The 26,201-nt window shown below is 49.7% G+C and overlaps 5 protein-coding genes across 10 annotated transcripts in view; 3 read left to right on the top strand and 2 right to left on the bottom strand.

Annotated features, from left to right (window-relative positions):
• CDCA5 (cell division cycle associated 5) overlaps positions 1-1,935 on the bottom strand; it is a 6,606-nt gene extending 4,671 nt beyond the window's left edge. The window contains exons 1-4 of one of the 2 annotated variants that reach the window (XM_019645586.1): positions 1,502-1,683; positions 1,180-1,268; positions 1,036-1,101; positions 922-957 (exon numbers count right to left, since the gene is read on the bottom strand). In XM_019645586.1, the coding sequence (XP_019501131.1) occupies positions 922-957; positions 1,036-1,101; positions 1,180-1,268; positions 1,502-1,547 (237 nt within the window). In that variant the 5' untranslated portion in view covers positions 1,548-1,683. Of the gene's footprint in view, positions 1-921; positions 1,102-1,179; positions 1,269-1,501 lie in introns of both variants that reach the window. The other variant, XM_019645587.1, reaches the window with a different exon arrangement.
• On the top strand, positions 1,843-5,760 carry ZFPL1 (zinc finger protein like 1). 3 transcript variants are annotated; one of them, XM_019645583.1, is made up of 8 exons: positions 1,843-1,935; positions 2,254-2,363; positions 2,672-2,783; positions 3,926-4,119; positions 4,216-4,288; positions 4,362-4,508; positions 4,758-4,881; positions 5,399-5,760. In XM_019645583.1, exons 2-8 carry the CDS (start codon positions 2,262-2,264, stop codon positions 5,583-5,585), a joined length of 939 nt encoding a protein of 312 aa, XP_019501128.1. In that variant the 5' UTR covers positions 1,843-1,935; positions 2,254-2,261; the 3' UTR covers positions 5,586-5,760. The 3 variants fall into 3 exon arrangements, with proteins under 3 accessions (XP_019501128.1, XP_019501130.1, XP_019501129.1); XM_019645584.1 differs by lacking the exon at positions 1,843-1,935 and adding an exon at positions 1,995-2,012; XM_019645585.1 differs by lacking the exon at positions 4,362-4,508.
• Positions 5,761-5,834: 74 nt separating this feature from the next.
• Positions 5,835-6,439, bottom strand: CATSPERH (catsper channel auxiliary subunit eta). Its single transcript, XM_019645588.1, has 3 exons — positions 6,266-6,439; positions 6,060-6,159; positions 5,835-5,978 (listed from the first exon to the last, which is right to left on the bottom strand). Exons 1-3 carry the CDS (start codon positions 6,437-6,439, stop codon positions 5,902-5,904), a joined length of 351 nt encoding a protein of 116 aa, XP_019501133.1. The 3' UTR covers positions 5,835-5,901.
• A 4,254-nt stretch (positions 6,440-10,693) lies between these two features.
• Positions 10,694-25,757, top strand: VPS51 (VPS51 subunit of GARP complex). 2 transcript variants are annotated; one of them, XM_019645497.1, is made up of 10 exons: positions 10,694-11,033; positions 11,524-11,653; positions 21,720-21,866; positions 21,948-22,167; positions 22,330-23,047; positions 23,426-23,641; positions 23,844-24,062; positions 24,491-24,612; positions 24,698-24,785; positions 25,380-25,757. In XM_019645497.1, the coding sequence occupies exons 1-10, from the start codon at positions 10,821-10,823 to the stop codon at positions 25,638-25,640; spliced, it is 2,334 nt and encodes a 777-aa protein (XP_019501042.1). In that variant the 5' UTR covers positions 10,694-10,820; the 3' UTR covers positions 25,641-25,757. The 2 variants fall into 2 exon arrangements, with proteins under 2 accessions (XP_019501042.1, XP_019501043.1); XM_019645498.1 differs by lacking the exon at positions 10,694-11,033 and adding an exon at positions 21,314-21,405 and having other exon boundaries at positions 11,575-11,653; positions 25,380-25,756.
• Positions 25,758-25,836: 79 nt separating this feature from the next.
• The window catches only part of TM7SF2 (transmembrane 7 superfamily member 2), a 4,721-nt gene continuing 4,356 nt past the window's right edge, over positions 25,837-26,201 (top strand). Inside the window, exon 1 of one of the 2 annotated variants that reach the window (XM_019645500.1) lies at positions 25,837-25,957. Coding sequence is in view for 1 of the 2 variants with exons in the window: in XM_019645499.1 (XP_019501044.1) it covers positions 26,075-26,123 (49 nt within the window). In the remaining variant the exon portion in view is untranslated. Of the gene's footprint in view, positions 26,124-26,201 lie in introns of both variants that reach the window. The other variant, XM_019645499.1, reaches the window with a different exon arrangement.

Genomic DNA, 26,201 nt, shown 5'->3' with positions numbered 1-26,201 from the left:
TCTTCCTACCTTGGGGTCTCTGGCAGTCTTTTTCCAGCCCATTCCCCACCCAGCTCCAAGAGGAAGCTTTCTAAAAACACCCAAGCTTAACTCAGTCACTACCTTACTAAAGGCTCTCCAAAGGCTGCCCACAGTGCCAAGGACGAAACCCAAGGTCCCGAGCATTGCTTTCATGCCTCATCAGGATCTGTTCTGTTCTGGCTTAGCACGCTCCCTCCCCTAACAAGGTCTGCTGCAGACACACCAAAGAAGCCGCTGTTCCCCAAATCTTGTATTTGTGTGTTTGTGTGTGTGTTTGTGTAGAGTCCAGGTCTCTGCAAATACAGCTTCCTTTGCTCGGTACACTCCTACTTGTCTGTAAAGATTAAAGACTCATCTTAAACATTTTCTCTTCTGTGAAATGTTCCCTGAGCCACCTGGTCTGGATTAGGTGCCTTCATAACATCTAGTTCTTTCTGTATTGCAGTCCTCAACATACTATGTTATCACCTGTTCATTTGCCTTTCTCCCCACTTGACTGTAAGCCCCATTAGCTCCTCAAAAACAGCTGGCATTTCTCATTCATTATATCCTCAGGCACAGATTTTAATGAAACATCTTGACTTCTGCTAAAACCGTAAAGCCACCATACACATAACTCATCCTACAATAAGGGTAAATAAAAATATGACAAGAAGGAGAAGAAAGACAGTTAGGACACAGTTAACTTTTAAAAGAAAACGGGAGAACATACAAGGACATCAAGAGCTAAATATATTAAGTCTACAAGGAGTAAGCAAGGTTGGCGATGCATGCAGGTGTCCAAGGACAAACTGTTTCAAAATACACTACTGCAAAACAGCTTCCTGAGCAGATGCTGTGGGACACTGGTCTGTCCCAGCTCCAGAATGTCCTTAACAAAGCAGATGAAAATGAACTCACCCTAGGACTCCTTCGAGGCGAGTGGACGGATGGGACCTGTGGAGACAACACTAATTGATCACAGAGCCGGCACCTAATTTTGGCTCCCCACCCACAACCTCTTTTAGTCCTCACCTTTACATTATTGGCCACAATCTTCTTCAAGACAATGGGCTTTTTGACTGGAGCCACCTCGGGTGCCTGGAGAAGAAGGGTGACCATGAGCTCTACATTAGTCCAGGAGCCTCTGGGGTAGGAACGGAGGAACCCCGGGCTCACCTTCGGCCAGATTTCAGGGAGGGTGCTGGGGAGATCAGAGCCTGATTTCCGCTGGGACCTCCGCAGAGACTGAGATGGGGTCTTTGGCCCTAGAAAAAGAAAAAACTTAGGAGGCAGGAGAGGACTCTAGATCTCAGGGTCTGGAGCACAGGTTCTGGGGACAGCGAGAAAAGGCACCCAAAGAGGCCCTTTCGGGGAGCCTTCTCGGGGCGGAAAGTGGGCCGTGGGCTGAGCCTCCTAGGGCGGTAGCGGGAGGGCTTCCTCGCGGGACTGCATCCCTCAAACAGCTCGGCCCCGTCTCTCCCGCGCGCCCTCCCCTCACCAGAGCGCTGAGAGCCCCCTCCGGACCGCGTTCGCCTCTCGGACATGTCTAGCCTTGGTCTTGACTGCCGCCGCAGCCGCCGGGGCTCGCGCCAACCCGTGGACCCTTCTGAAGCAGAAACGTTTGGATTACCCGCCCTACGCAGGAGGAAACGGAAGTGACGTAAGGCGGGAGGGCAGCGGTACTTCGGTCGCCTCTTCTTCACCGGTCTCAAGTTTACGGTGAGCCGGGGTGGGGCCAGTGGCGCGCCAGCGTCATCAGTACGCGTCGCACCCGGAAGAGACGTGGCAGCGGAGGGATAATAGGAGCGGCCCGAACTGGAAAGAGCTGAGCTGGAGGTCGGCGGAGCGCCGTGTCTGTCCCTCCGCGCCTTGGGCCAGCGCTCGAGCCTGTCGGGACCCGTGCCCGGGTGGATCAATAACACGGAGAGTGGGGTCTGTGGAAAAGTGGGGGCGGGGCTTGGAGGGGTGGGACTGAGGAGGGGCCCCTGGGGGCGGAGCCGTTGGTATCGGTGAGACGCTGATGGAGGGGCCTGGCTAGGGGCGGGATCCAGGAGGAATGAGGGGTCTTCGGAGGCGGGATTTATGTAGGGAGCGTGGTCCTTCATGAAGAGGGGCGATGGGCAGGAAGTTGGGGCTCGGGCGAATATGAGAGTGTCTAGGGGAGTTAAGAGTGGAAACGAACTGGGCTGGTGAGTGCGTCGTGGCGACCACCGGAACCTAGCTCCCTACTAACTCAGGTCCCTTCCCCAGGGTCGACCATGGGGCTTTGCAAGTGCCCCAAGAGGAAGGTGACCAACTTGTTCTGCTTCGAACACCGGGTCAACGTCTGCGAGCACTGCCTGGTAGCCAATCACACCAAGGTGGGGCCTTCAAGGGGAGCGGCTGAGCAGGGCACTGGGAGGGCAAGTGGTATTGGCTTCCTCCAAATCCGTGAAGGGCCTGGCGTTAGAATGGAAGCTCCACGAGGGCAAGGACTGGGTTCATTTTGTTAACTGCTGAATCCTCTTAAGGCAGAGTCTGGCACACAATATGTGCTCAATAAATGTTTATTGATTGAACAAACGAAAGGATAAGTCTCCTCTGTGATGAGAGATCAAGAGGCAGTTGGGCTTTAGGGACCTGAGTTGTGGAGCCCAGCTCCAGTTGTGACCTCTCTCTCCCACTCCAGTGCATCGTACAGTCTTACCTGCAGTGGCTCCAAGATAGCGACTACAACCCCAATTGCCGACTGTGCAACATACCCCTGGCCACTCGGGAGACCACCCGCCTTGTCTGCTATGGTGAGGCCTGGGCACCTTGGGGGGATCAGGATAGGCCCAGCTTGGTGACCAGTTTCCCAGCCCTCCCAAAGCAGCAGGACAGTGAGACCCCCAAGTCGGGGAGGCTGGAGCCCAGATTCTAGTCCTGCTGGGTTACTTACCTGCCCTGTGAGCTCAGGCAAGTCATTTTCTCTTTCTAGGCCTCAGTTTTTTCCCCTAAATATTAAAGCTCCTACTTTCTTGCCTCCAATCTCGAGGGTTGAGTGAGAGCCAGTCAAACTTGTGGGTGTGGTTGAGGCTGTGAGCAGTAGCTGGCCAGACTAGCATGGGGCTTTCAGACATTCAGGATCCATTACTGATTCCAGGATTAAACAGAGAGGAAGTAGGTTTCCCATAGTAAAGTCAGCTAAAAGCAGTCAGCAGACACATGTCATGACCTTGACTTTGTGTAAGAACCTTAGCCCCACTTTTTGAAGGAGCTAGTACAAAAGAGTGAGCTCCACGTACGTGTTTCTTAGTGTGAGTGCATGGGTATACATGCATGAGTTTAATATGCATTGTGTCTTACCATAAGTGTAGTGAGTTCATTAGTACTTGTGGGTGAGTGAATGGGTGAAAGTTGTGTGTAAACATATGAATACAGGTGTGTGGTGGGGTTGCAGGAAAATGTGTGGGTGAGGGTGCTTGAGTATTAGCAAACAAGTGAGTGTGTAGATGTGTATGTGTGAGAGTTAGTGTGCCTGTAAGATAGATACAGGATGGCACTTCTTTGATTGTGTGTATATAAGCACAGGTATGTGTGCCCATGGATGTGTACAGGCATACATGTGCCTGTGTGTATGTTTAGGAAGCTCTCCTGAAACTATTCCTGATTAGCTGTTAGCTAATCAAGGAGCTTGTGGCATCATCTTCCCACCCACCCCCACCTTCTAGTGAGCCGGGGAACTTTGTAGCGTCTGCTTTGATTTAGTCAGATGGTGGTAGCCCGTAGGGCGTAGGGCACACTGACGAAATGGACCTGGGGCGAGGATAGGAAGGAGGTGCCATGGGCTTCTATGTATGTATGCATATATCCCTGCAATAGGCTGGGGGCTGTTGCTGGGCCACTGGTGCAACGTGCCTTCTTCCTCATGCCTCTCCTCCGCTATTTCATGGGCCCTAAGATCTCTTCCACTGGGCCTGTCTCAATGAACGTGCTGCCCAGCTGCCCCAAAACACAGCGCCTGCTGGCTACCAGTGCCCGAGCTGCAGTGGCCCCATCTTCCCGCCAGCCAACCTGGCTGGCCCCGTGGCTTCTGCACTGAGAGAGAAGCTGGCCACAGTCAACTGGGCCCGGGCAGGACTGGGCCTTCCTCTGGTGAGAGTCCCTCTGTCTGTCTAGGGTCCCACCTGGGCCAGATGGGTGGGTGGGGACAGCACTGGGCAGGCTGGTGACACAGGTTCCTTCCTTCAGATTGATGAGGTGGCGAGCCCGGAGCCCGAGCCCCTCAACACCTCCGACTTCTCTGACTGGTCCAGCTTTAATGGTGAGTGGCAGTATCCACCTGCTGTTGGGGCCCTTGCCTCCCTGCTCTGCTGACAGCTCTCTTCCTGCCACAGCCGATGGTACCCCTGAACAAGAAGAGATAGCCAGCACTTCTGCTGCCCCAGCCTTCTATAACCAAGTCCCCCGGCCCCCCGCTTCCCCAAGCCGTCCCGAGCAGCACACGGTGATCCACATGGGCAGTTCTGAGCCCTTGACTCACGGTGAGCCAGGGGATTGTTTAGGCCAGAGAAGGATAGAAAGGGAGTGGGGTGATTCATGTGGAGGGAACTCAGGGGTCCAGAGACGCACCCGGAGGGACCCTTCCTCCCTCCAAGCACAGACATTTCCACCCTACAATTCTGAGACAGACTGTCAGGCAGAGAAAGGCAAGGATCTCCTGCTGTCCCCACTCCCCCTGCTATGAGCCAGTTTCCCTGAGCCTGTGGATGCTGGTGACTCTGCCCCTGCAGCCTCGGCCCCGAGGAAGGTGTATGACACACGCGATGATGACCGTGCACCAGGCCTCCACGGGGATTACGATGATGACAAGTACCGTCGCCGGCCTGCCCTGGGCTGGCTGGCCCAGCTGCTCAGGTACACAGGGTCAGGTGGGGCAGGATGCCAGGAAGGGGGAGGAAGGGAAGTGAGAACCAGAGGCCCGGGGCATGACGATTTCATGACGGAAGGGGCTTGTCCTGGGTAACATAGGTACCCAGTGTTGGGACTGAGTAGAGAGGCCTCTGCTTGGCAATAGAAGAAGTCTTGGGTCTGCCATCTCCAGGGCTGTACCTCACCTGCTACATACGAGGTTTGGACTTGGGCTCTTTGAGGCCCCTTTCTGCTTTGACAACACCCGATCTTTGTAACTGTCCCCATGCCTGACACATTCCAGTTTCCAGAACAGTCGTTGTCTCAGCTGGTTTTTGCTGCACAGTCACCCTTGTAGTGGCCAGGGGCGTGGATGTTTATCCCCATGGCTCACTTGAGGAAATGAGGCTCAGGGATGGTGGTGCTGGGGCCAGAAGACGAGTGGCGTGACCAGGGCTACTCTCCAGGCCACGGGGCCACCAGAGACTAGGGGCCTGATCTGACTTTCCCCTCGTCCCCCCAGGAGCCGGGCCGGGTCTCGTAAGCGGCCTCTGACCCTGCTCCAGCGGGCGGGGCTGCTGCTGCTGCTGGGGCTGCTGGGCTTCTTGGCCCTCCTTGTCCTCATGTCTCGCCTGGGCCGGGCTGCAGCTGACAGTGATCCCAACCTGGACCCACTCATGAACCCTCACATCCGTGTGGGTCCCTCCTGAGCCCTTGCTGGTGTCTGGGCAAGCCTAGGAACTGGGGGCCTGAGGAGGTGGGGAGGGGAGGTCTGGGGGCCCTTTTCTGCCCCTTTCCCTCAGGCCTGAGACACTAAGATCCCAAGCCCAAAGCCAAATCTACCAGAATGGTTGCAGGCTGGGCCTGGGGTCCCTGCAGATCAAGTGTTTGTCTTGATCTGCTTCCCCTGCGTCTCCCACCTTCCCCAACACATGAAGGAGCTGACAGGTGGAAATAAATGACAGACTTTATTAAAACACCCGAAGCCTCCTTTTCCTTCCACTTTCTCAGCCCAATCCCCAAGCCTCAGTGATTCTCCTCCCGGTACTGGATGGCCACAAATTCCAGGTATAGGCGGTTGAAGAACATGGCTCCGTTGAGCACTGGGCAGAGAGAACCCCCCATCAGCCTTCTCTGCCCCCTTCACATGTCAGGGTCCCAAAGCTCCCCATTCCGTCACTCACTCAGGATGGTCAGGGCAAAGCACCGAAGAAACTTGTCGTCTAGCATCTCGGCGTAGAGTGACCCCATGGCGGCCCAGCAGATACTGATCACCTGGGAGAACTGTGGGCCCCATCCAATGGGAGAGTGGCCCTCTGATACAACAGTGGGGTTTCCATCAGCCCCTGGGCCTCCCCCGTCCAGCCCCTGAGCCCCTGCCGTGGCCTACCATCAGGACCACTGTATAGCGGAAGCTCATGCGGTCGTAGTGGTGGGTGAAGTAGAAGTTGTGCACGTCGCTGGCGAGGACACCCAGGTGTATGAAGAAGAGCATCAGGGCAGCCACGGTGAGCATCATGCCTTGTGGGAAGAAGAACACAGCAATACGGTTCCGCCACCGCATCGTGGCAGCAGTGTAGACTCAGACAGTAGAGCTTGAGCAAGCCAACACTGCCCAGGGAAAGCAGCTGACCCCACTGCTTCTAGAATTCACAGTCTGGAATAGTAGTGGGATTCTAAAACCAGGAGGACATTCAAGGGGACAAGATTCTAGAACACGGGCTGGAATTCTAGAATCCAGGGGTGTTTCACTGGTGGCTGGGGAGCTCTGAGTTGTGGAAGAGTGGTGGGCTAAAGGTACAGATGTGTGTTCTTACTGAGTCCACTTAACAGTCTTAACTACTGAGTTAAGACAGAGGAGTTAGTGTGGGCACACTACAAGTAAGTGAAGAACTGGGGCTCAGACAAGTGTGTGTGTGTGTGTGTGGGGGGTATGTCTCAGGTCCACAGCAAGTCTTAGGCAAATGAGATTAGGACCCAGATGTATAGCTGGAGGGCATTCCCAGGTGAGGGGAGGCCTGGGTTGGATCACAAGCTCCAAGTATTTGCTCCAACACCTATTGGGGAGGAACTAAGGGAAGGAAAGGGACAACAGATTCCCCACAGCTGTCCTGAGACCTTCCCATGCCCTACTTAGGTGTGGCCCTGAGCAACTGGCTTTTTCATCTTCTCCCCAGATGTTCTTCAAGGACCTGATGCTGATCAGCCTTCCCCTCTCTGCCACCTCCTGGCACTCAGAGCATTTTCACACCCATCACCACTGTCAACCCAAGAGTCCCATGGGAAAGCTGGGGCTGGTCGCACACATCCTGTTTACATGTGAATCTGAGGTAGAGAGTGGGATTGTCAGCTCAAGCTTTCACTGCCAATGAGCAAGGCCATTGGTCCTGAGGCTAAGATCCAGTTCTACCCGAGGCTGTGAAATGAGTAGGGATAGTTAGAAGCCAAGAAGAAAACATGTCATCCATACATGCAAGGTAAAACCTCCAGGACTGTCAACAAAATAAACCAGAAACTTGGCCAGAAATGGTGTAAAGGGACATGCAAGCTCCCAGAAACTAAAGTAGAAGAGGGAGGACTTGATGTTGAACTTGGCCACCCCTACTGCCTCTTGCCTGACTGCCCCAGAAGTTAGGTCCCAGGTCAGGCCAAGACCCAAAGTTTTTTGCTTGGAAGCAGTAGCGTTAGAGCCTGACCTCACCATCCATGCTAGCTGCCCAATGTCATTAATCACAGCAGCCTGTCAAACCCAAATCCTAACACATCAAAGGGGTGATGCCCCAATGCCCAGCCGTGGTCCCACTGTGGAAATAATTGTTTGCACCTCAGTTCTCATTCAAATACAAATAAACCTTTATACATTAGGGCTCCTAGCTCAATGCCATTTAAGCATTGAATACGTTCTATAAAAGATTTGTATATTACACAAGCATACAGAGGAAAATGTAACAGTTCTCCGCCCACACCCCTACAGAGGTAACCCCTTCCAAGAGTTTGGTATCTTTTGGGTCCTTTCTTGATGTAACTTTATACACCTACATGCACATACACGTGCATAACATAATAACATTTTTAAAAGCTACATCATACATATTGTCAAAGTACAACTTTAAAAAAGTTATAAACATCTCAATATAGAAAGAACATGTAACTAAGATGCATTAACCCATGAGTGAGGGGGCTCCCCCTCAGTAAGGTGGTAAATCATCCTGAAGAGCTGGTTGTTGATAGGCATTTAAAGAGGAATGTTAAAATGTGATTACTAGGTTAGATATAAAACAAGTGACTATTAATACAAATAGTCATTTTTTTTAATATATATATATTTTATTGGGGAAGGGGAACAGCCAAGTTGTTGTCCTTCAATTTTTCATTGTGGAGGGCGCAGCTAGCTTAGCTCCAAGTCCAGTTGTCATCCGGCCTTCTGTCGGCAGCTCTCAGCCACTCAGCTCAAGGTGCTGTGTTCAGTCTTAGTTGCAGGTGGGCATAGCCCACCATCCCATGTGGGAGTCAGCCAGCAACCTTGTTGTTAGAGGTGCTCTTGTAGCATGTGCTCTCACCAACTGAACCATCCTGCCACCTGTTGGCAGCTCAGCGGCAGCTCAGCTTGGGCACAGCTCACTGGCCCATGTGGGAATTGAACCGGCGACCCTGTTGCTCAGAGCTCATGCTCTTAACCAACTGAGCCACTTGGCCGGCCCCCCAAAAAGAGTCAAGAGTCACTTTTGATGTTAATTGTTTTACTAGAAATAAATGTTTTGCATCTCTCCTGGAAAATATCTACTTGTAATTTCAGAATCTGAACCCTGAATAGTACATAACAAAATCGAACAAATGTCTACTCCTTTGGGTAATTAAATAATCCTTGGGTGGGCGTGTGAAATAATGGCCCGGTATGATATTGGAAGGACATCCTACATTCTTGGTCTTATTTTCAAATTTTGGATTTTTCTTAATATTTTGCAATTAAAAAAATGTTTATAATGTTCTTGGAGTAGATCTAAATCTTTATACTCTTCTTCATTTTCTTACGATTGTTGCTTCATAGGCTGAAATCATGTTTTTTAAACAGCCTCTGAATATCCCATAGATTCAGAGATCAGCAGGCTTTTTCTGTAAAGAACTAGACAGTAAATGTTTTAGGTTTTGCCAGCCATATGGTCGCTGTTGCAACTACTGAACTCCACTGTTGTAGAGAGAAAGCAGGTATGGATAATGTGTAAACAAATGGGCATGGCTGTGTTCAAATAAAACTATAGACACTAAAAAATAATCCTATATAATTTCACATGATTTTATGAAAAAAAAATTTTTTTTTAATTGGGGGATGGGAACAGCGTTGGGGAATTGGGAGAAGGGGAACAGACAAGTTGTTGTCGTTTTTGTTCTTCAGTCTAGTTGTGGAGGACGTTGCTTCATTGGCCCAAGTTGGCACCATCATTGCGCTCTTCCCGGGTGAGGCAGATCAGTTGCTGGCTTCTGGACTGCTGCTCACGCTGGTTGCCGGCCACACACAGTAGCCCATGGCAACCCACTGCCACAGGAGCTGCAGTCCACACCGTTGCTGGCGACTCTGGGCAACACAGCTCCAGGCTGAGTTGTTGTTTAGCATTCTAGCTGTAGAGGGCAGTGTCACTGGCCCTCATATGTGGGATCTGAACCCAGGCCCTCTGGCGTCCCAAGCCAGCTCCCAACCCACTGAGCCACTAGGCCAGGCCTGAAAATAATTTTTAAATGATACAATTGACATAACAGTTTCAGGTGTACAACATGATTCAATATATATATTTCAAAATGATCACAATTAGTTAACATCACCATACACATATTTTTTCTTGTGATCAGAACTTTTAAGATCTACTCTGTATGAACTTCATATAATTTTCACGTGTCATGAAATGTCATTCTTATTTTTTGCAATCTTTTGAAAAAGGGGGAGGGGGGATCTTAGTTCACAGGCCATATGAAAGCAAGGTGGTGGGATGTGTTTGGCCTGCAGGACCCTGACAAAGAATAAGGCTGTTTCTGTTCTAACCTCCCCCCACCCCCTCAAGCCCATCATAAGTAATGTTTCAAGGACCACGCTGATAAAGTCGTTTTCTCCATTCAAGTTCAGCATGTCTCAGTTTGAACTCCAAGTCATTCCCTGTCCTCTTGAGCTCTTCACCATAGTGAACAGCTACACCTTTGTTCAAATCAGAAACCTGAGAATTATCCTCAACGTCTCCACCCACCTCGTCACTAAGGACATCCTATCAGTCATCTAAGATCTGTGAGTCTGTCTCCTAAACACGGTATATTTAAATGCACCAGAACTAACTGTGGACTTTAAAATATATGTAAGCTAGGTTTCGGGGACGCCCAGTCTTAAAATGCACCACAGGTAATTCTGAAGGCATTTCTGATGCACGTCAGAGGACCAGGCCTGGGGAGACACTGCGCCAGAGGCACCGTGCGGCGTACTGTACATTCATTTAATTCTCACAGCCCGACTTGAAGTATGTACCCCAATTTTAGGAATTGAGGTGGAAACTGAGCCACTGCCCACGTAACCAGGCAGTAGTAGGATGCTAGACACACCTTTCTGGCTGTCCAGCTCGCGCTCCGTCCCCTGCCTCTAGGGACATATTCCGCGGGCCCTTGCCTGTGGGGTGCGGGGATGCAGGGTTGGGTGCCACGACCCGCCCTCCCTCTGCGAGGGCAGCAACCCGATCAGTTCCACAAAATCCTGCCACCTGAGAAGCTGTGGGAACCCAGGGCTCTCCCGGAACCTCTTTGCTCGGGGAGGAAAGATACGGGAGAACTCTAGTCTCGAAGTACCAACGTCGGCAGGGGGACGTTGCACTTAAAGGACTGCCTCGTTTCAACAATAACTTTATGGTTCCCGGAAGTGCCTCCTCCCTGTTCCCTTCCCTGCCTCACGCCAGTGGGCTGCTCTTGGAGCGATGGCTGCGGCAGCTGCTGGGCCAGGCCCGGGGTCTGGACCTGGGGACTCCCTGGAGGGTCCTGAGGCGGAGGCCCCGGAGCGTCGGCGGAAGGCGCATGGAATGCTGAAGCTTTACTACGGCCTCTCGGAGGGGGAGGCGGCGGGGCCGGACCCCCTGGACCCGACAGACCTCAATGGGGCGCACTTCGACCCGGAAATGTATCTGGACAAGGTATGTGTATGTGGGAGGGAACCAGGTCCCCGATATATTGCACCCTGAGATCATGCCTCCGACGTTGTTGCCGGGGTAAAGGAAGCAGTGGTTCATAAGAGGAAGACGACCCTCGGCCAGGACGACCCTCAGCCTGGCAGTTGGGACAGAACTGGAGTCCAAGGGAGTGTGGTCAGCTTTGGACTGGCCTGAGGTGGTGCGGTGTCTGAGGTCTGATGTTCTGATAGGCCGGGGGTAGGGGGCGTGGCCCAGGCGCTGACAGGCACACGACTGAACCTTGGCTGTCTGAGGATTTCAAATGCTGACAAACTCCAAATAGAGCCCCTCAAACCTAGTAACTCCGAAGCCATGCCACTTATAGGCTCCATTTGGGGATTCCTGACGGGGGTGGTATCAGGGTTTTCTTGCACTGCAAGCCTTCCAGTGAGGGGCAAGGCTGGGGGACATGAGTATCTTCTGACTTGAACATTAACCACCCAATTTCCTCCAGCTGCGTAGAGAGTGCCCCCTGGCCCAGCTGATGGACAGTGAGACGGACATGGTGCGGCAGATCAGGGCTCTAGACAGCGACATGCAGACCCTGGTCTATGAGAACTACAACAAGTTCATCTCAGCCACAGGTGATTCCCACAGGGACACCCCTTCACAGTCCCACCTCCCCCAGTTCCTCCCCATGTATTGGGGAAACTATCGTTAGCTGGGGCTTTAGAGGGAGGGGACCTATATTCCATTCCTGCCCTGATATTAATCCACTCTCACGTCTCTCAGATCTTTTGTGGTCAGATTACTATAGAGGTAATAGCTGCTCTCAGAGGGTTGTTTTAAGGACCAAAGGGGAGAAAGGACAAGTGAAATTTTGAAATGAATGTAGCAGAAGTACTTAGAATTCCTGACAATAAGGATGCCTTAGTAAGGATTAGTTTCTTTCATTAGTGGTAGCTTTCTTCCTTGGTCCAGGTCTGTCTTGAGGATGGTCTTGCCTCTTTCTTCCTTTCCCTCTCTCCCTCCCACCCTCCTTCCCTTCTTCCCAACTTTCTCTCCCTCCTTCCCTTCCCTCTCCCTCCCTTCTTTTTTTAATTAAGCAAAGAGAGAATATTTATGATATTAAGAGACACAAAGATCATGTAAAGAGTTTTTTTCCTTCTGTTCCCTTTATTCTCTCTTCAGGACAGTGCTAGACTATGTTTAGCTATCTTCCACACTAGCTTCTGTCTTGCGTTGGTGAAATGCACTACTCAGACTTTTGTGGCAATGTTGGCCCCACGTGTACCTTAGTTCTGGAGACAGATCCCAGGGGTCTACCTGCAGTCCATGGGAATGTTCCGTGAACCTCTGTGGGGTGCATTCTGATGTCTCTTACTCTGCTAGTGTTGCAGTGGTTGGTGTAGAAACGCATTGTCATCGTTCTTTTATCTGATTTGAAGCAGGTTCAGTGAGTAGGTGCCTTTCTGTTTGCTAATACCAGAATCAAACAGCAAGAAATCCTAGTTTCTGTACTGAAAAATTTCTCACAGGAATTTTGCAAACATTACATTTTTTCATTTGTTAGATAGAATATGTGAAGGAAAGGAAGATCTCACAAAGGAAACAAGCATTTGGGGAGGTTTGAGGACAACCAGGAGCATGGGTGTCTTAGAAGCTAAATGAAGAAAGCATTCTAAAAAATGGAATTGATAAGCTTGGGTAAATTATTAACACATGGAGTGCTTATCAGTGGTGCAAGGGAGGGGGAATTCTTCAAATTTCTTTGTTAGTGAAAACAGGTACTACTGTAGGTCTTTCCTAAAAGTGAACTTGGGGGAGGCTGGGTATACCTGGATTTGGTCTTCTTCCACTGTTCGTGGCACATAGCTCCTAACAGCTCTTGGGATTTCCTACATAAGAGCCAGAGTGGCATCTTTTGTTATAATACTTAGTTTTGTTCCAAGTTCCTGTAATAGTTCCAGATCAATAAAGGTGAAATGGATGTCTTTTTTTTTTTTTTTTAAGATTTTATTGGGGAAGGGGAACAGTGTTGGGGAATTGGGGAAGGGGAACAGCCAAGTTGTTGTACTTCAATATTAGTTTTGGGGGGAACAGCTAGCTCAGCTCCAAGTCCCATTGCCATTTGGCCGTGGCAGCTCACGGCCTCTCAGCTCAAGGTGCTGTGTTCAATCTTAGTTGCGGGTGGGCATAGCCCACCATCCCATGTGGGAGTTGAATTGGCAACCTTGTTGTTAGGAGCATGTGCTTTCACCAGCTGAGCCATCCTGCCACCTGTTGGCAGCTTAGCGGCAGCTCAGCTCAGGCACAGCTCACTAGCCCATGTGGGAATCGAACTGGTGACCCTGTTGCTTAGAGCTCGAGCTCTTAACCAATTGAGCCACTCGACTGGCCCTGGATGTCTTTTGTTATTCTTATAATCTGCCCCTTTCAACCACTCCTGTCTATATGTTAATGAGGTGATTTTTGCAAAGCCCCAAGATAACCAAGGTTGCCAAGGGACCAACCACTGATTAGAGGGTTGAACTTTCAGCCCCACCCCCTAGACTTCCCAGGATGGGAGAGAGGCTAGAGATTGAGTTCAGTCATCAGTATTCAGTGATTTGATCAATCCTGCCTGTGTAGTGAAGCCCCCATAAAAACCAAAGGACAGGGTTTGGAGAGCTTCCAGGTTGGTGAACACATGGAGGTGTTGGGAGAGTGACATGCCCAGAGAGAGCATGGAAGCTCTGTGCCCCTTCCCACATACCTTGCCCTCTTCCATCTGGCTGTTCCTGAGTGGTATCCTTTCATTATAACCTAGTGATCTAGTAAGCAAACTGTTTACCTGAGTTCTGTGAAATGCTCTAGCAAATTAATTGAACCTGAGGAAGGGGTCATGGGAACCTTCAATTTATAGCTGGTCAGTCAGGAGCACAGGTGACAACCTGGACTTGCAATTGACATCTGAATTGGGGGGGGGGGTAGTCATGTGGGACTGAGTCCTTAACCTGTGAGATCTGACACTAACTCCAGGTAGACAGTGTCAGAATTAAGTTAAATTGTAGGACACCCAGCTGGTGTCATAGAAATTGCTTGATGTGTGGAAAATTCACACTGTGGGGTCAGATGTGAACTAGTATTGCAGTGGAGTATTAAGGGTACAGAAGACAAACAGGAGTGTGTTTTTTTCTTTATAGACACCAAAAGCACATGTAACGAAAGAAAAAATATAAATTGGATTTTATCAGAATTAAAATCTTGCACTTCGAAGGACACTGTCAAGAAAATGATAGGACAGCCCACAGAATGGGAGGAAATATTTGCAAATCATGTATCTAAAAAGGGTCCAATGTCCAGCATATATAATGAACTTTTACAACTCAGACTGAAAAGACAAAAGATTCAAATACACATTTCTCCAAAGAAGATGTATAAAATGACCAGTGAGCCCATGTAAAGATGTTGGTTACTAGGGAAATGCAAATCCAAACCACTATGATATTTCACTTTACACCCACTAACTAGGGTGTCCCAAAAATGGAACACAGCAAATGTTGGTGAAGATGTGAAGAAATTGGAACCCTCATACATTACTGGTGGGAATGCAAAATGGTGTTCCCAAAAACAGTTTGGCCATTTCTCAGAAAGCTAAGCTCAGAATCACCATATGGCCCAGCAATTCTACTCCTAGGAATATGCTGAAGAGAATTGAAAATGTGGGTTCATAAAATAATTGTACACAAATGTTTATAGGAGCATTATTCACAATAGCCAAAAAGTGGAAGCAACCCAAATGGCCACTAACTGATGAGTAGATAAACAAATGTGGTAGATCCATGTTAGTCATAAAAAGGCGTGGCATACTGACGCTGCTACAATGTAGATGAACCTCAAAAACATGGTAAGTGACAGAAGCCAGACACAGAAAGCCGTATATTGTATAATTCCATTTATGTTCAATGTACAGAATAGATGAATCCATAGAGACAGATTAATGGTTTCCAGGGACTGAGGTGTGGCAGAATTAGTGGGTAACTACTAAGGGATATGGGGTTTATTTTGGAGGTCAGGAAAAGTTCTAAAATTGATAGTGATGTCGGTTGCACAACCTTGTGAATAGACTAAATGTACTAAAAAAATCACTGCTTTTTCTGATATGTCAATTACGTATATCCCATTAAAAAACAAAGAACTAGCAGGTATCAAGCCTGCTAGTCAGGTTTGGTCTGCAGGCTATAGTTAGCTGACCACTGGCCTAGACATTGAGTTTGTTTATGGGTTAATGCATTTACCTATTTCCCAATTGGAAAGGTTCCACAGGCTGTGCAGTGAAAAGCCTTGTCCCCTTCCTTTCCCCGGCAAAGACAAAAGCGATCTCTAACAGTGAGCTTGATTGAGAGTATCAGGCCTACAGAAGAGTGTCAGGCCTACAGAAAAGTGCACAGGTCATAAGTGGACAGACAGCTTCATGAATTTCACAAATGGAAGCCCTGTCTGCACTCAGCATGACCAGCAAGGCCCCCTCCAGCCTCCTACCAGTTGCCACCTAGTTCTCTCCCTCGTCAGCTAACATCTTGGCATCCAAATGATTGTCATTCACGCTAGTGCCAACTGCTTTTCTTTTTTTGGGGGGGGGGTTGGTTTTTTTTTAAGCTGAGCCATCCTGCTACCTGTTGGCAGCTCAGCGGCTGCTCAGCTCAGCGGCTGCTCAGCTCAGGCCAGGAATTGAACCGCTGTTGCTCAGAGCTCAAACCCTTGAGCGAGCTCTTAACCAACTGAGCCACTCGGCGGGCCCTACCAACTGCTTTTCTTAACAGGCTTGAAATAGTTCAAGGATCTACAGTGTAGTCTTCATTACTCAGTGGTGTGGATGCTTTTTGTTTTTTTGTATGGTGCTGCTTGTATTTCCATTTTAACAGCTCTCTGGCTGTGCAGTCAGCAACAGTGACACCTGTACTGGGTTTTATTTTAATGTTTTAGTGATAACTTAGCTTTTGGATTTTTTTTTCCTTTGGAAGTCAGATTCTGGTTTCCTTTTTGAGGTAGCACCTCAGTGTCATGGGCCCAAACAGCCATGCAAAGAAGAATCTGCTCTTCTGATAGTAGCATTTGACAGACTTGGACCCAGGGTGTATCGCTGGTAAAGTGGTTTGGAAGTGAAAACAAGAATTCACTGGGGGGAATTTTTTTAAAAAGCAAAACCAAAAAATAATAAAGTAAAGCAAACCAAAAAAAAAAGAGTTCCCTGGGGGGAGATGAAATGCCTCATGAACTTCAAGCATCTCCATGACCATTATTTTAGCTCATGGGCCTTCTGGTACCTCTTTCCACCTTTTGCCTCTGCTTTTATTCAGTTTATAACTGAATACACCGTCTGCTGTGTCCGTTAACTTAGGATACATGAATTGGCAACACAGTTGTCATTTTCCAACAAGATACAAGCCATTCCAACCAGTGGCCCCAAAGAGTAGTACAGACATTTCCTGTTATGTGACTTAATTTTGTAGTAACCTTCCTCTGTGGAATCATCTCTAAGAAGGGCCAGTGGTTTTGTCCCATAGCCTGTGTTACTAACATGAGAAGTTCATTTTTGCTGTCTCAGGGTCTACCTCCTCATGTAGTTAAAAAATTTTTTTTATTAGTTTCAGGTGTACAAAGCAAGATACTAGACATTTATACCCCTCACAAAGCGATAATCATGTAATTTTTTAAATCTCTTAATTGCACCATAGATTTTAGTTCTGTGGGCTCTTAGGCAGTTCTTTTTCTTTCATTCTCTCTGCTGTTTTTTCCCCTGCAACTTTTGTGTCTCTTTGTTGCCTTTTATTTTCCTTGTCATTGATGTTTCTCTCTCCTGGGACCTCGCCCTTCCCTCTGTCTCTCCAAGTTGGGCTGCTGCCCCTATCCTCACAGAACATTCCCACAGTCCAGGAGCCACACACCGATCAGGTGCGGGTGTGAGAAGGCTCACAAATGACTGCAGTTATTTATAGGAAGGAATGCCAGATTCCTTCCTATAAATGTTGATCCGTTTGCACAATCACCAGTAAATAAGAGAATAGCTGTGTCCATATACCGTGGCCAAAACTGTTACCAAAAATTTCAATCTTTGACAAGCTGAGAGGTGAAAAGTGGTGTCTCTGTGTAGTTTTAATTTAATTTCTCTTGTAAGGTTGAGCATCTTTTTGTGTGTGTAAGAGCTGTTTGATATCCTTGTCTGTGAAATGCCTGTTATGTCCTTTTCCTGTTTTTTAATAGAGCTGTTCTTTTGCATAATGATTTATAAGAGTTCTTCACATACTAAGGAAAAGTCGCCCTGTATGATATGATTTGAAGTTTTTTTTCAAGTTTGTCTTTCGATTTAACTCATGGTGGTTTTGGTTGATCAAACAATTTTATTAATCTTTTTGACAGTTTCTGAGTTTGACGTGTTTCGAAGCAAGAACTTTTCCATCCCTAATATTTTTAAATTCTCCCTGATTTTCTTCACATATTTTCCTGATTACAGTTTAAAATCACATTTAAACTTTGATCCATCTGCTCTCTGAGTGTGTGTGTATGTGTGTATGCAAGGTATGAGGTCTAAATCCAAGTATATTTTTGTTTCAAGTAGCTTCCCAGTTGTCCCAACACTATTTATTGAATAATTCTTTTCCCCACTGACTTGAAATGCTACCTCTATTGTAATAGTAAATTTCTTTATGTTTATGGATTAAAAAAAGAAAAAAAATTCTGTTTTGTTAATTTGATCCCTAATTGTCCAGTACTACTGCCACACACTTTAAATTATTATAGCTATAAAGCTGCAAATGCTTTAAATTATAATAAGGCTAGTTCCCCTTCACTACTTTTCACTTCCAAAATTTTCTGTGTATTCTTATTTTTCCATCTGAGCGTTAAATTATACTTTTTAAAAATATAAAATTGGTCTTTTAAAGTTTTATTGGATCAAGTTAAATTTCTAGGGAGAATTGACATCTTGTGATATTGGGTTTCCTATGGAGTTTGTCTTTTCGCTTCTTCAGGCCTTTTAGTATGTTCTTCAGTAATTTATAAAGGTTTTGTTGTGTAAATGTTGAACGTTCCTTTTCATCTACTGTGCTTTCTAACCAGTATGTGTGACTGCTATTGCTTAATACTACTGATTTCTTTTCGTTTTTTAAAACACATTGGGGAACAGTGTTTTTTTCCAGGACCCATCAGCTCCAAATCAAGTGGTTGTTTCAATCTAGTTATGGAGGTTGCAGCTAAGTGGCCCATGAAGGGATTAAACCGGCATCTTTGGTGTTATGAGCCCGCGCTCCAACCAACTAAGTTAACTGGTCGCCCCAGATTTCTTTATATTAATTTCATACTCAGTCATTTTATTAAATTCTCTTATTAAAAGAGAATTTAATAGTTTATAGTAGTGTTTTAAGTGCTTCTAGCATTGCCTCATTAAACATGATGCTGTTTGGAGGTTAGGGAAATATTCAGCTGTTCATATTTTATTGAGAGTTTTTTAAAAAATCAAGAATAGATGTTGAATTGTCTCTCTTTTGTCTATTAATATGGCGAATTATTAAGAGTCCCTTAAAGGGCCGGCCGAGTGGCTCAGTTGGTTAAGAGCTCGCTCAAGAGTGCAAGCTCTGAGCAACAGCGGTTCGAGTCCCAGCCTGAGCTGAGCAGCTGCTGAGCTTCCAAAAGGTAGCAGGATGGCTCAGCTAGGAAAAAAAAAAAAATTCCCTTAATATTGAACTATCCTTACATTCATGGAATAAAAACCATCTGAACATATTTCATCAATTACTTTTTAGATACATTGCTGAATTCTGTTTGCTAGTTTATCTATGCATCTCCATTTATTTCATTTATCTCTGCTTTTCCATTCATAACAGGAATGTGTCGGTTTCATTTTTGAGCTATTGTGGTCACATTTTCATGTCGGTGTTACGTTTGTGCCTCAAATTGACGTCAAAGCTTTTCTAATTTCCTCTGCTTGAGGACTGCTTACACAGCGCATTGGAACGAGCAATCCTTCAGACCTGTGACAGCACCCCCCAGGACGTCTTCTGGGGTGGCGTCTGTGTGTGGAAGAAAAGGACAGTCTTTCTTTGACAACATTCCCTATTCTTCCTGTTTATGTTTTCTGTTCTTCTGGACTCCATTTAGGTAAATTCTATTTTTGTAGCAAGTTATCTGTTTCATCCAGGTTTTCAGTTTTCTTACATGGAATTGAGCAAAGTTATAGCTTGTTATTTTAATTTGTGTATTTGTGATTGTTCCCCCTTATTTTTTACTTTATTTTCTTTCTTTTTAAAAAATTAGGTTAGCTAACATTTTTATATATTTTATTTTTATTCCTTTTTTCAGTGACCCTGATCTTTGATTTATTAGTTTTCCCATTTAAAAAAAGTACTAATTTCTGGTTTTAGCTTTCTAAATTCCTTCTTCGGCTTTCTTTTGAAGTACTTTCCCTCACTTCTTGAGTTGACTGTTTATTCTGGTTTATTAATGTAAGAATTTAAGACTGATTTTCTCAGAACATTGCTTTAGCTATGTCCTACAGGCTCTGATTTCTAGTTTTTCCATTGTTATCTTTCACATATGCTGCAATTTCACCTGTGATTTCCTTTTTGACCCAATAGCTAATTAAAAATGAGGTTTGCATTGTGTTGAAAATGCTGCCTATACAATTTTAATTTCTTAGTAAATTTGTTCAGATTTTCTTTATGACCTAGTATGTGTTAAAGTTTTGGCATAGTCTATGGAATCTAGAAAAGAATTCAATATAAATTAAGTAAACCTACCATATTAGTTATTATGTTTGTTTAGGTCTTCTGTAGCCTTGCTTGGTTTTTGTCTGTTTGATCTGTCACAGATTGATAGAGGTGAATTAACGTCTCCTATGATAGAATGTTTCTACTTCACCCTCATTGCTGTCCTTTATGAATATTGGTGCTAAGTTCAGGCATGGAATAGAGAAATTGGTCGGGAAATCTTGGCAGTGGTTGGACAAGAGATGATGGTGGCGTGGAAAGAATATGTTGGAGGTAGGCCTTACACAACTTGCAGATGGACTGAGTGTGGGGTGAATGAAAGATAAAAATCAAAGATGATTCTTCAGAAATGGCCAGGAGACTAGATGGAAAAGATTAGCGGAGGAAGAGGTTTGGGGAAAGTCAAGAATTCTGTTTGCCATTCACATCATGGTGTTAAGTAGATTGGTAGGCCGGGCTCTGGTCAGAACTAGAGCCAGAAATGTCCAAGTAACCCCAGCCACGGGGGGACTGGGTGGGACCCTTCAGGGAGAGGGAGGCAGAAGGCACAGATTTGTCCACTCACCCTGCAGATTAGGAAGGAGTTGATGTTTGCTTGTATTTTCTCTGTGAAGTGTGAAGCACACATCAGTTGAGTTGGGGGCATGTATTGGAGTTTTAAAGGACTGGGGAGAAAATGTTACTTTGGAAAATGGGAAAGCAAAGGGTTTAGGCCAGTGTGGCGTGTCACTTTGGAACTTGACGTCATAAATTTAAAGGGAGGCCAGTGGCATGATTTTGTGGACCAAAATCATAGGATAAGTGGCTGGTTGGGCTTACCTGCAGTAGGGTTTCAGTAACAAGTAATGGAGGGAGGGGGCACAAGAGGCAAGGGAGCTTGCAAATGCTTGATGATGCTAGTGGAGGACCAGACTCTAAGAGGAAGGAAGAGAGAAGTGCAGCCATGAGGGGTGTGATGAATAGTGACAAAGTGCTCGTCGGGTCAGCGGGTGTGGAGCTCCTGAAAAGGCCAGAGGATCATTAGAGTGGGTAGACAGGGTGAGGGATGGGAATTGTAGAAGGTGGCGAGGCTTGAAGCTGAGAGTGTAGAGGAGGCAGTCTTGCTGAGGACAAGGGGAGGGTGGCACAGATGAGGCAGCGGCAAAAATGGATGGAATTGAGGTCAGAGAAGGGTGTTGAGGATGTCCCAAGGCTCATCAACAGGGATGTTGATATCCATAAAGAGGTGACAGTGATCAGGAACTGAGAAGCATTGTCAAGAGGACAGCAGGGATAGCAACAAGAGGGGTATAGTTTGATAGTATGGTCTTCAAAGAAGCTGGAGTCTTGAAGGGAGAAGGAATAGAACCTATCTAGAATTGGTTAGGGGCTAGGCCCTAAGGCGCCTGGGTGTGAAAGGAAGACCCGCCTCCTTATGCACCTTTCTGCTGAGACAAAAGGGAAAGTACCCTTTAGAGAAGACCCACCATATTCTAGAAGGCAGAGTGAAAGGGTTTGGGAAATCTAGGAAGGAGATAAAGGTGAACAAGTATTTATTGTCTCCCCCGTACCCGGCAGTATGCTCAGTATGGAGGATGGCCCTGGGAACAAGCAGACAGGTCTCTGCAAAGTGCCTTGTGCTGTCCTTTGGATCCGGGCATCTTCTGATGGTAGGGACTGCAGCTCCATGGACCATCTTCCTATCATACCAGGTCTAAGGGCACATATGGGGTGCTCAGAAAACGCCTGTTGCATTTTGATCGCCCCCTCTACTCCCCTCCCCACCCCCCAATTTACTGTGACCAAGCACCATTGCAGCCATTATCGCACGGAACCATCAATGCAAACCTTGAGTAGCGGCCTAGGCGCCTTTGGAATGGGGGCAAGTGTGTGTGAGAGCATCTGGACCATGTCTCAAGCTGGGTGCTGCGCCTCCCCCCCTCGTCATCTCCTTTTGCCCTCCTCTGCACCCTTGCCCTCCCAGACACCATCCGGAAGATGAAGAACGATTTCCGGAAGATGGAGGACGAGATGGACCGGCTGGCTACCAACATGGCAGTGATCACGGATTTCAGCGCGCGCATCAGTGCCACGCTGCAGGACCGCCACGAGCGCATCACCAAGCTGGCAGGTGGGCCCTGCCCCAGGGCGGATGCCAAAGTGGGCCGCCCTTGGGGCTTTGGAGCTAATACCACGTGCCCTCTTACCCCAGGGGTCCACGCCCTGCTGCGGAAGCTGCAGTTCCTTTTCGAGCTGCCCTCGCGTCTCACCAAGTGCGTGGAGCTGGGCGCCTATGGGCAGGCAGTGCGCTACCAGGGCCGCGCGCGGGCTGTGCTGCAGCAGTACCAGCACCTGCCCTCGTTCCGTGCCATCCAGGACGACTGCCAGGTCATCACGGCTCGCCTGGCCCAGCAGCTGCGGCAGCGCTTCAGGTGTGGCCCCTTAGCCCATTCCCCCCCGCCGGGCTTCAGGTGTGGCCCCTTAGCCCATCCCCCCCCGCCGGGCTTCTGGGCCTGCCCAGCTCTTTCTGATCTCCCCCGTCCCCACCCCGAATTCTGTCTTCCTGTCCTTCCCTGCCATTTTCCTCCCGGCAGGGAGGGTGGCTCGGGTGCCCCAGAGCAGGCGGAGTGTGTGGAGCTGCTGCTGGCCCTGGGCGAGCCAGCGGAGGAGCTGTGCGAAGAGTTCCTGGCGCATGCCCGCGGGCGGCTGGAGGAGGAGCTGAGAAGCCTGGAGGCCGAGCTGGGGCCCTCCCCTCCGGCCCCCGACGTGTTGGAATTCACCGACCACGGAGGCAGTGGCTTTGTCGGTGGCCTCTGCCAGGTGGCGGCGGCCTACCAGGACCTGTTTGCTGCCCAGGGTCCAGCGGGTGCTGAGAAGCTGGCAGCCTTCGCCCGGGAGCTGGGCAGCCGCTACTTTGCGCTAGTGGAAAGGCGGTTGGCGCAGGAGCAGGGTGGCAGTGACAACTCCCTGCTGGTGCGGGCGCTGGACCGCTTCCACCGGCGCTTGCGGGCACCTGGGGCCCTGCTGGCCGCTGCTGGGCTGGCTGAGGCTGCCACGGAGATCGTGGAGCGAGTAGCCCGAGAGCGCCTGGGCCACCACCTGCAGAGCCTGCGGGCAGCCTTCCTGGGCTGCCTGACTGATGTGCGGCAGGCACTGGCTGCGCCTCGCCTGGCTGGGAAGGAAGGTCCTGGCCTGGCTGAGTTGCTGGCCAATGTGGCCAGCTCCATCCTGAGCCACATCAAGGCCTCGCTGGCCTCTGTGCATCTCTTCACCGCCAAGGAGGTGTCTTTCTCCAACAAGCCCTACTTCCGGGTATGGCCTGCCCCTGGTGTTCTTTTTTTTCCCCCTGGGCATTCTTTTATTCATCCTGCAGGTTGGCAGCTACCAGGGCACACAGTCAGTGCCCCCAGGCACTCTGGATGTGATTTCAGGCTGTCATGAGGCAGGCTGGCACAGCCTGGAGGGGTGGGGAAGGCTTTGATGGCATCTGCAAGCAGGGTCCCCAGTGCTGGCTCTGCCCACCTCCACACAACCTTCCCTAAGCAGGTAGCTGCTCTGGGGTACTGGAGTGAAGGAAGAAGCTGTCCCTTGGAGAGGGGCCAGGGCATTTAGGGTCCCAGCAGAGGGCTACTAGTAGCCCCTGCCTGGAAGAGGGGACCTGCTGTATATCCCGGCTTCTCCTCCTCACAGGGTGAGTTCTGCAGCCAGGGTGTTCGTGAGGGCCTCATTGTTGGCTTCATCCGCTCCATGTGCCAGACTGCTCAGAGCTTCTGTGACAGTCCTGGGGAGAAGGGGGGTGCCACGCCCCCTGCCCTGCTCCTGCTCCTGTCCCGCCTCTGCCTGGACTACGAGACGGCCACTATCTCCTACATCCTCACCCTCACTGATGAACAGTTTCTGGTGCAGGTGAACTGCCAGCTCATAACATGGTAGGGGATGATGGTGCTGGGAACGCAGAAGTTCTGGGCAGTGCCCTCATGATCAGACCCAGGTCTATGCCCAACCCAACCACCCCCTTGCCCAGCCTGTGCTCAGCTCCTGGTTGGCAGTGGTCCTTGAGCTGCCCCCAGTACCTACTGCCTTTCTGCCCTCTGTGTCCCTGGCTCAGGACCAGTCTCCAGTGACGCCTGTGAGCACACTGTGTGCGGAGGCCAGGGAGACAGCACGGCGGCTGCTGACCCACTATGTGAAGGTGCAGGGCCTGGTCATATCACAGATGCTGCGCAAGAGTGTGGAGACACGGGACTGGCTCAGTACCCTGGAACCCCGGAACGTGCGTGCTGTCATGAAGCGGGTGGTGGAGGACACAACGGCTATTGACGTGCAGGTGCTGCCCCGGGCTCGCCAGGGGAGCCCTGATGCAGGCTGGGGGTGCCTCAGGGACAACCCTTTGAGGATCAGGACAGCAAGGGCCAGGCAGTGTGTGCATTCATGGCCTCATACATCCTCTGTCCTGGATTGTGGCATCATCGCCCCATTTCACCCATGAGGAAGCTGAGGCCCAGACTCACCCAGAAAATCAGGGCCTCAGTACCAACTCTTATGTCCCACCTTTGCCCCACTCCACTAGTCTGTAAATAGTGACTGAGTACCATCTAGGTACCAGGCCCCGACTACCCTGTGATTCTTGCAACAAACGTGATTCTTGTAGCAAATGCCTATAACGTAGGGCATCCTTGGCCCTTGCCTAGGGCACCCGGTGGGCTAGAGGCTCCCAAGCTCTGGCCTCCTGGCAGTGCCTCCTTCCACCACCAGGTGGGGCTCCTGTACGAAGAGGGTGTTCGCAAGGCCCAGAGCAGTGACTCCAGCAAGAGGACCTTCTCTGTGTATAGTAGCTCTCGGCAGCAGGGCCGCTATGCACCCAGCTATACACCCAGGTCTGCTTGTCAGGGAAGCCCCTAAGGGATGGACAAAGGAGAACGAGGGTGCAGGGCGGGCTCCGAATGCTTGTCTCCTATTCAGTGCCCCAATGGACACCAACCTCTTGAGCAACATCCAGAAGCTGTTTTCTGAACGTATTGACGTGTTCAGCCCTGTGGAATTCAACAAGGTCTGAAGTCCCCAGTGACCCTGCTTTCCAGGGGCCCTTGGGAAGTTTGGCTGAAGCAGCCCCCACACTGGCTCTGGGATCCCTGGGACTGTCCCACCAGATTCTGTCTCTGAGGACTGTTTCTAGGAGTGAGCTGTGGTCCAGAGCCCCACCATCACTGCCTCACTTCCCTCGGCCCTGACCTTGGTGTCCTCCCAGTCTGGGCCTGGGTGCTGATCTAATATGCCCCTTTGATCCTTGTCCTTGTCCCCATTGTAGTCCTGGGACCTCCCAGGGATTCTTCTTCACACCATGGTCTCTGCCCCAGCCCAGCCCATGCTCAGACCTGGTGTTCTCTCTCTGACTCAGTAATCACCCCTCTCCCCCCACTCCCAGTGTCAGTGCTGGTGCCATCTCTGCCTCTGATTGCTGGGTGTTCCCTGTCCTCGCCCCTCCAGATGATGGTGCTAACATTTTACCCCTCCCTCCCTCTCTGTGATACACCCCATCACAGCTACTAGCATCTTATTGTATCCCTGGCCGCTTCCCAGAACGTGGGTGCCCCTCCCCAACACCTGGTGTCCTGGAGCTGCATCCCTGTGTCCCTTCCCGCAGGTGTCAGTGCTGACTGGCATCATTAAGATCAGCTTGAAGACGCTGCTGGAATGTGTGCGCCTGCGCACCTTTGGGCGCTTCGGGCTACAACAGGTGCAGGTGGACTGCCACTTCCTGCAGCTCTACCTGTGGCGCTTCGTGGCCGACGAGGAGCTTGTGCACCTGCTGCTGGATGAAGTGGTGGCCTCAGCGGCCCTGCGCTGCCCGGACCCAGTGCCCATGGAACCCAGTGTCGTTGAGGTCATCTGCGAGCGCGGCTAGGCCCGGCCAGTTGCCATGCACGGGTTTGCGGAGTGGTCCCGACTCGCACGTCCCCTTGTCTCCGGCCCCCCTTCTTGCCTCAAGACCCTCCTAATAAAGATGTGCTGTCTCTCCTCCTCCCTCTCGCTTCCCTGGGCGGGACTTGCAGGGGGTGGAGTTGTGAGGCTGAGGCTGAGAGGCGGCTTTCAAGCCGTCAGCGTCGGACTCGCCCCGAGAGCCGATTGGCTGATCTGCTGGGCTCAGGATGGGCCGGGGGCGGGTCTATTTAAAGACCTGAAGACCAAAGATTTCACTATCGGAGCTCAGATCCCAGACAGGTGCAGGCGCCGCGGGGACGCATCCCTCGTGTCACTGAGCCCATTTCTTGGGGGATAGGGTGGGCTGTTTCCTTGAAGGACCTTTGTGAGCCCCCACCTCCCGTCGGAGCAGAGACCATGGCCCCTCAGGGCTCCCGGGCCCCGCTGGAATTCGGGGGACCCCTGGGTAATGGGGCATAAAATGGGTACCTGGGGCCAGAGGCTCCTGGAGGGGTGAGCTACCAGCGGGGATGGGTCAGGATCG

Source organism: Hipposideros armiger, unplaced genomic scaffold (assembly GCF_001890085.2).
Source record: "Hipposideros armiger isolate ML-2016 unplaced genomic scaffold, ASM189008v1 scaffold_93, whole genome shotgun sequence".
NCBI classification, from domain to species: domain Eukaryota; kingdom Metazoa; phylum Chordata; class Mammalia; order Chiroptera; family Hipposideridae; genus Hipposideros; species Hipposideros armiger.
Note: the sequence above shows the minus strand (reverse complement) of the source record. Positions and strands in the feature narration are given on the sequence as shown.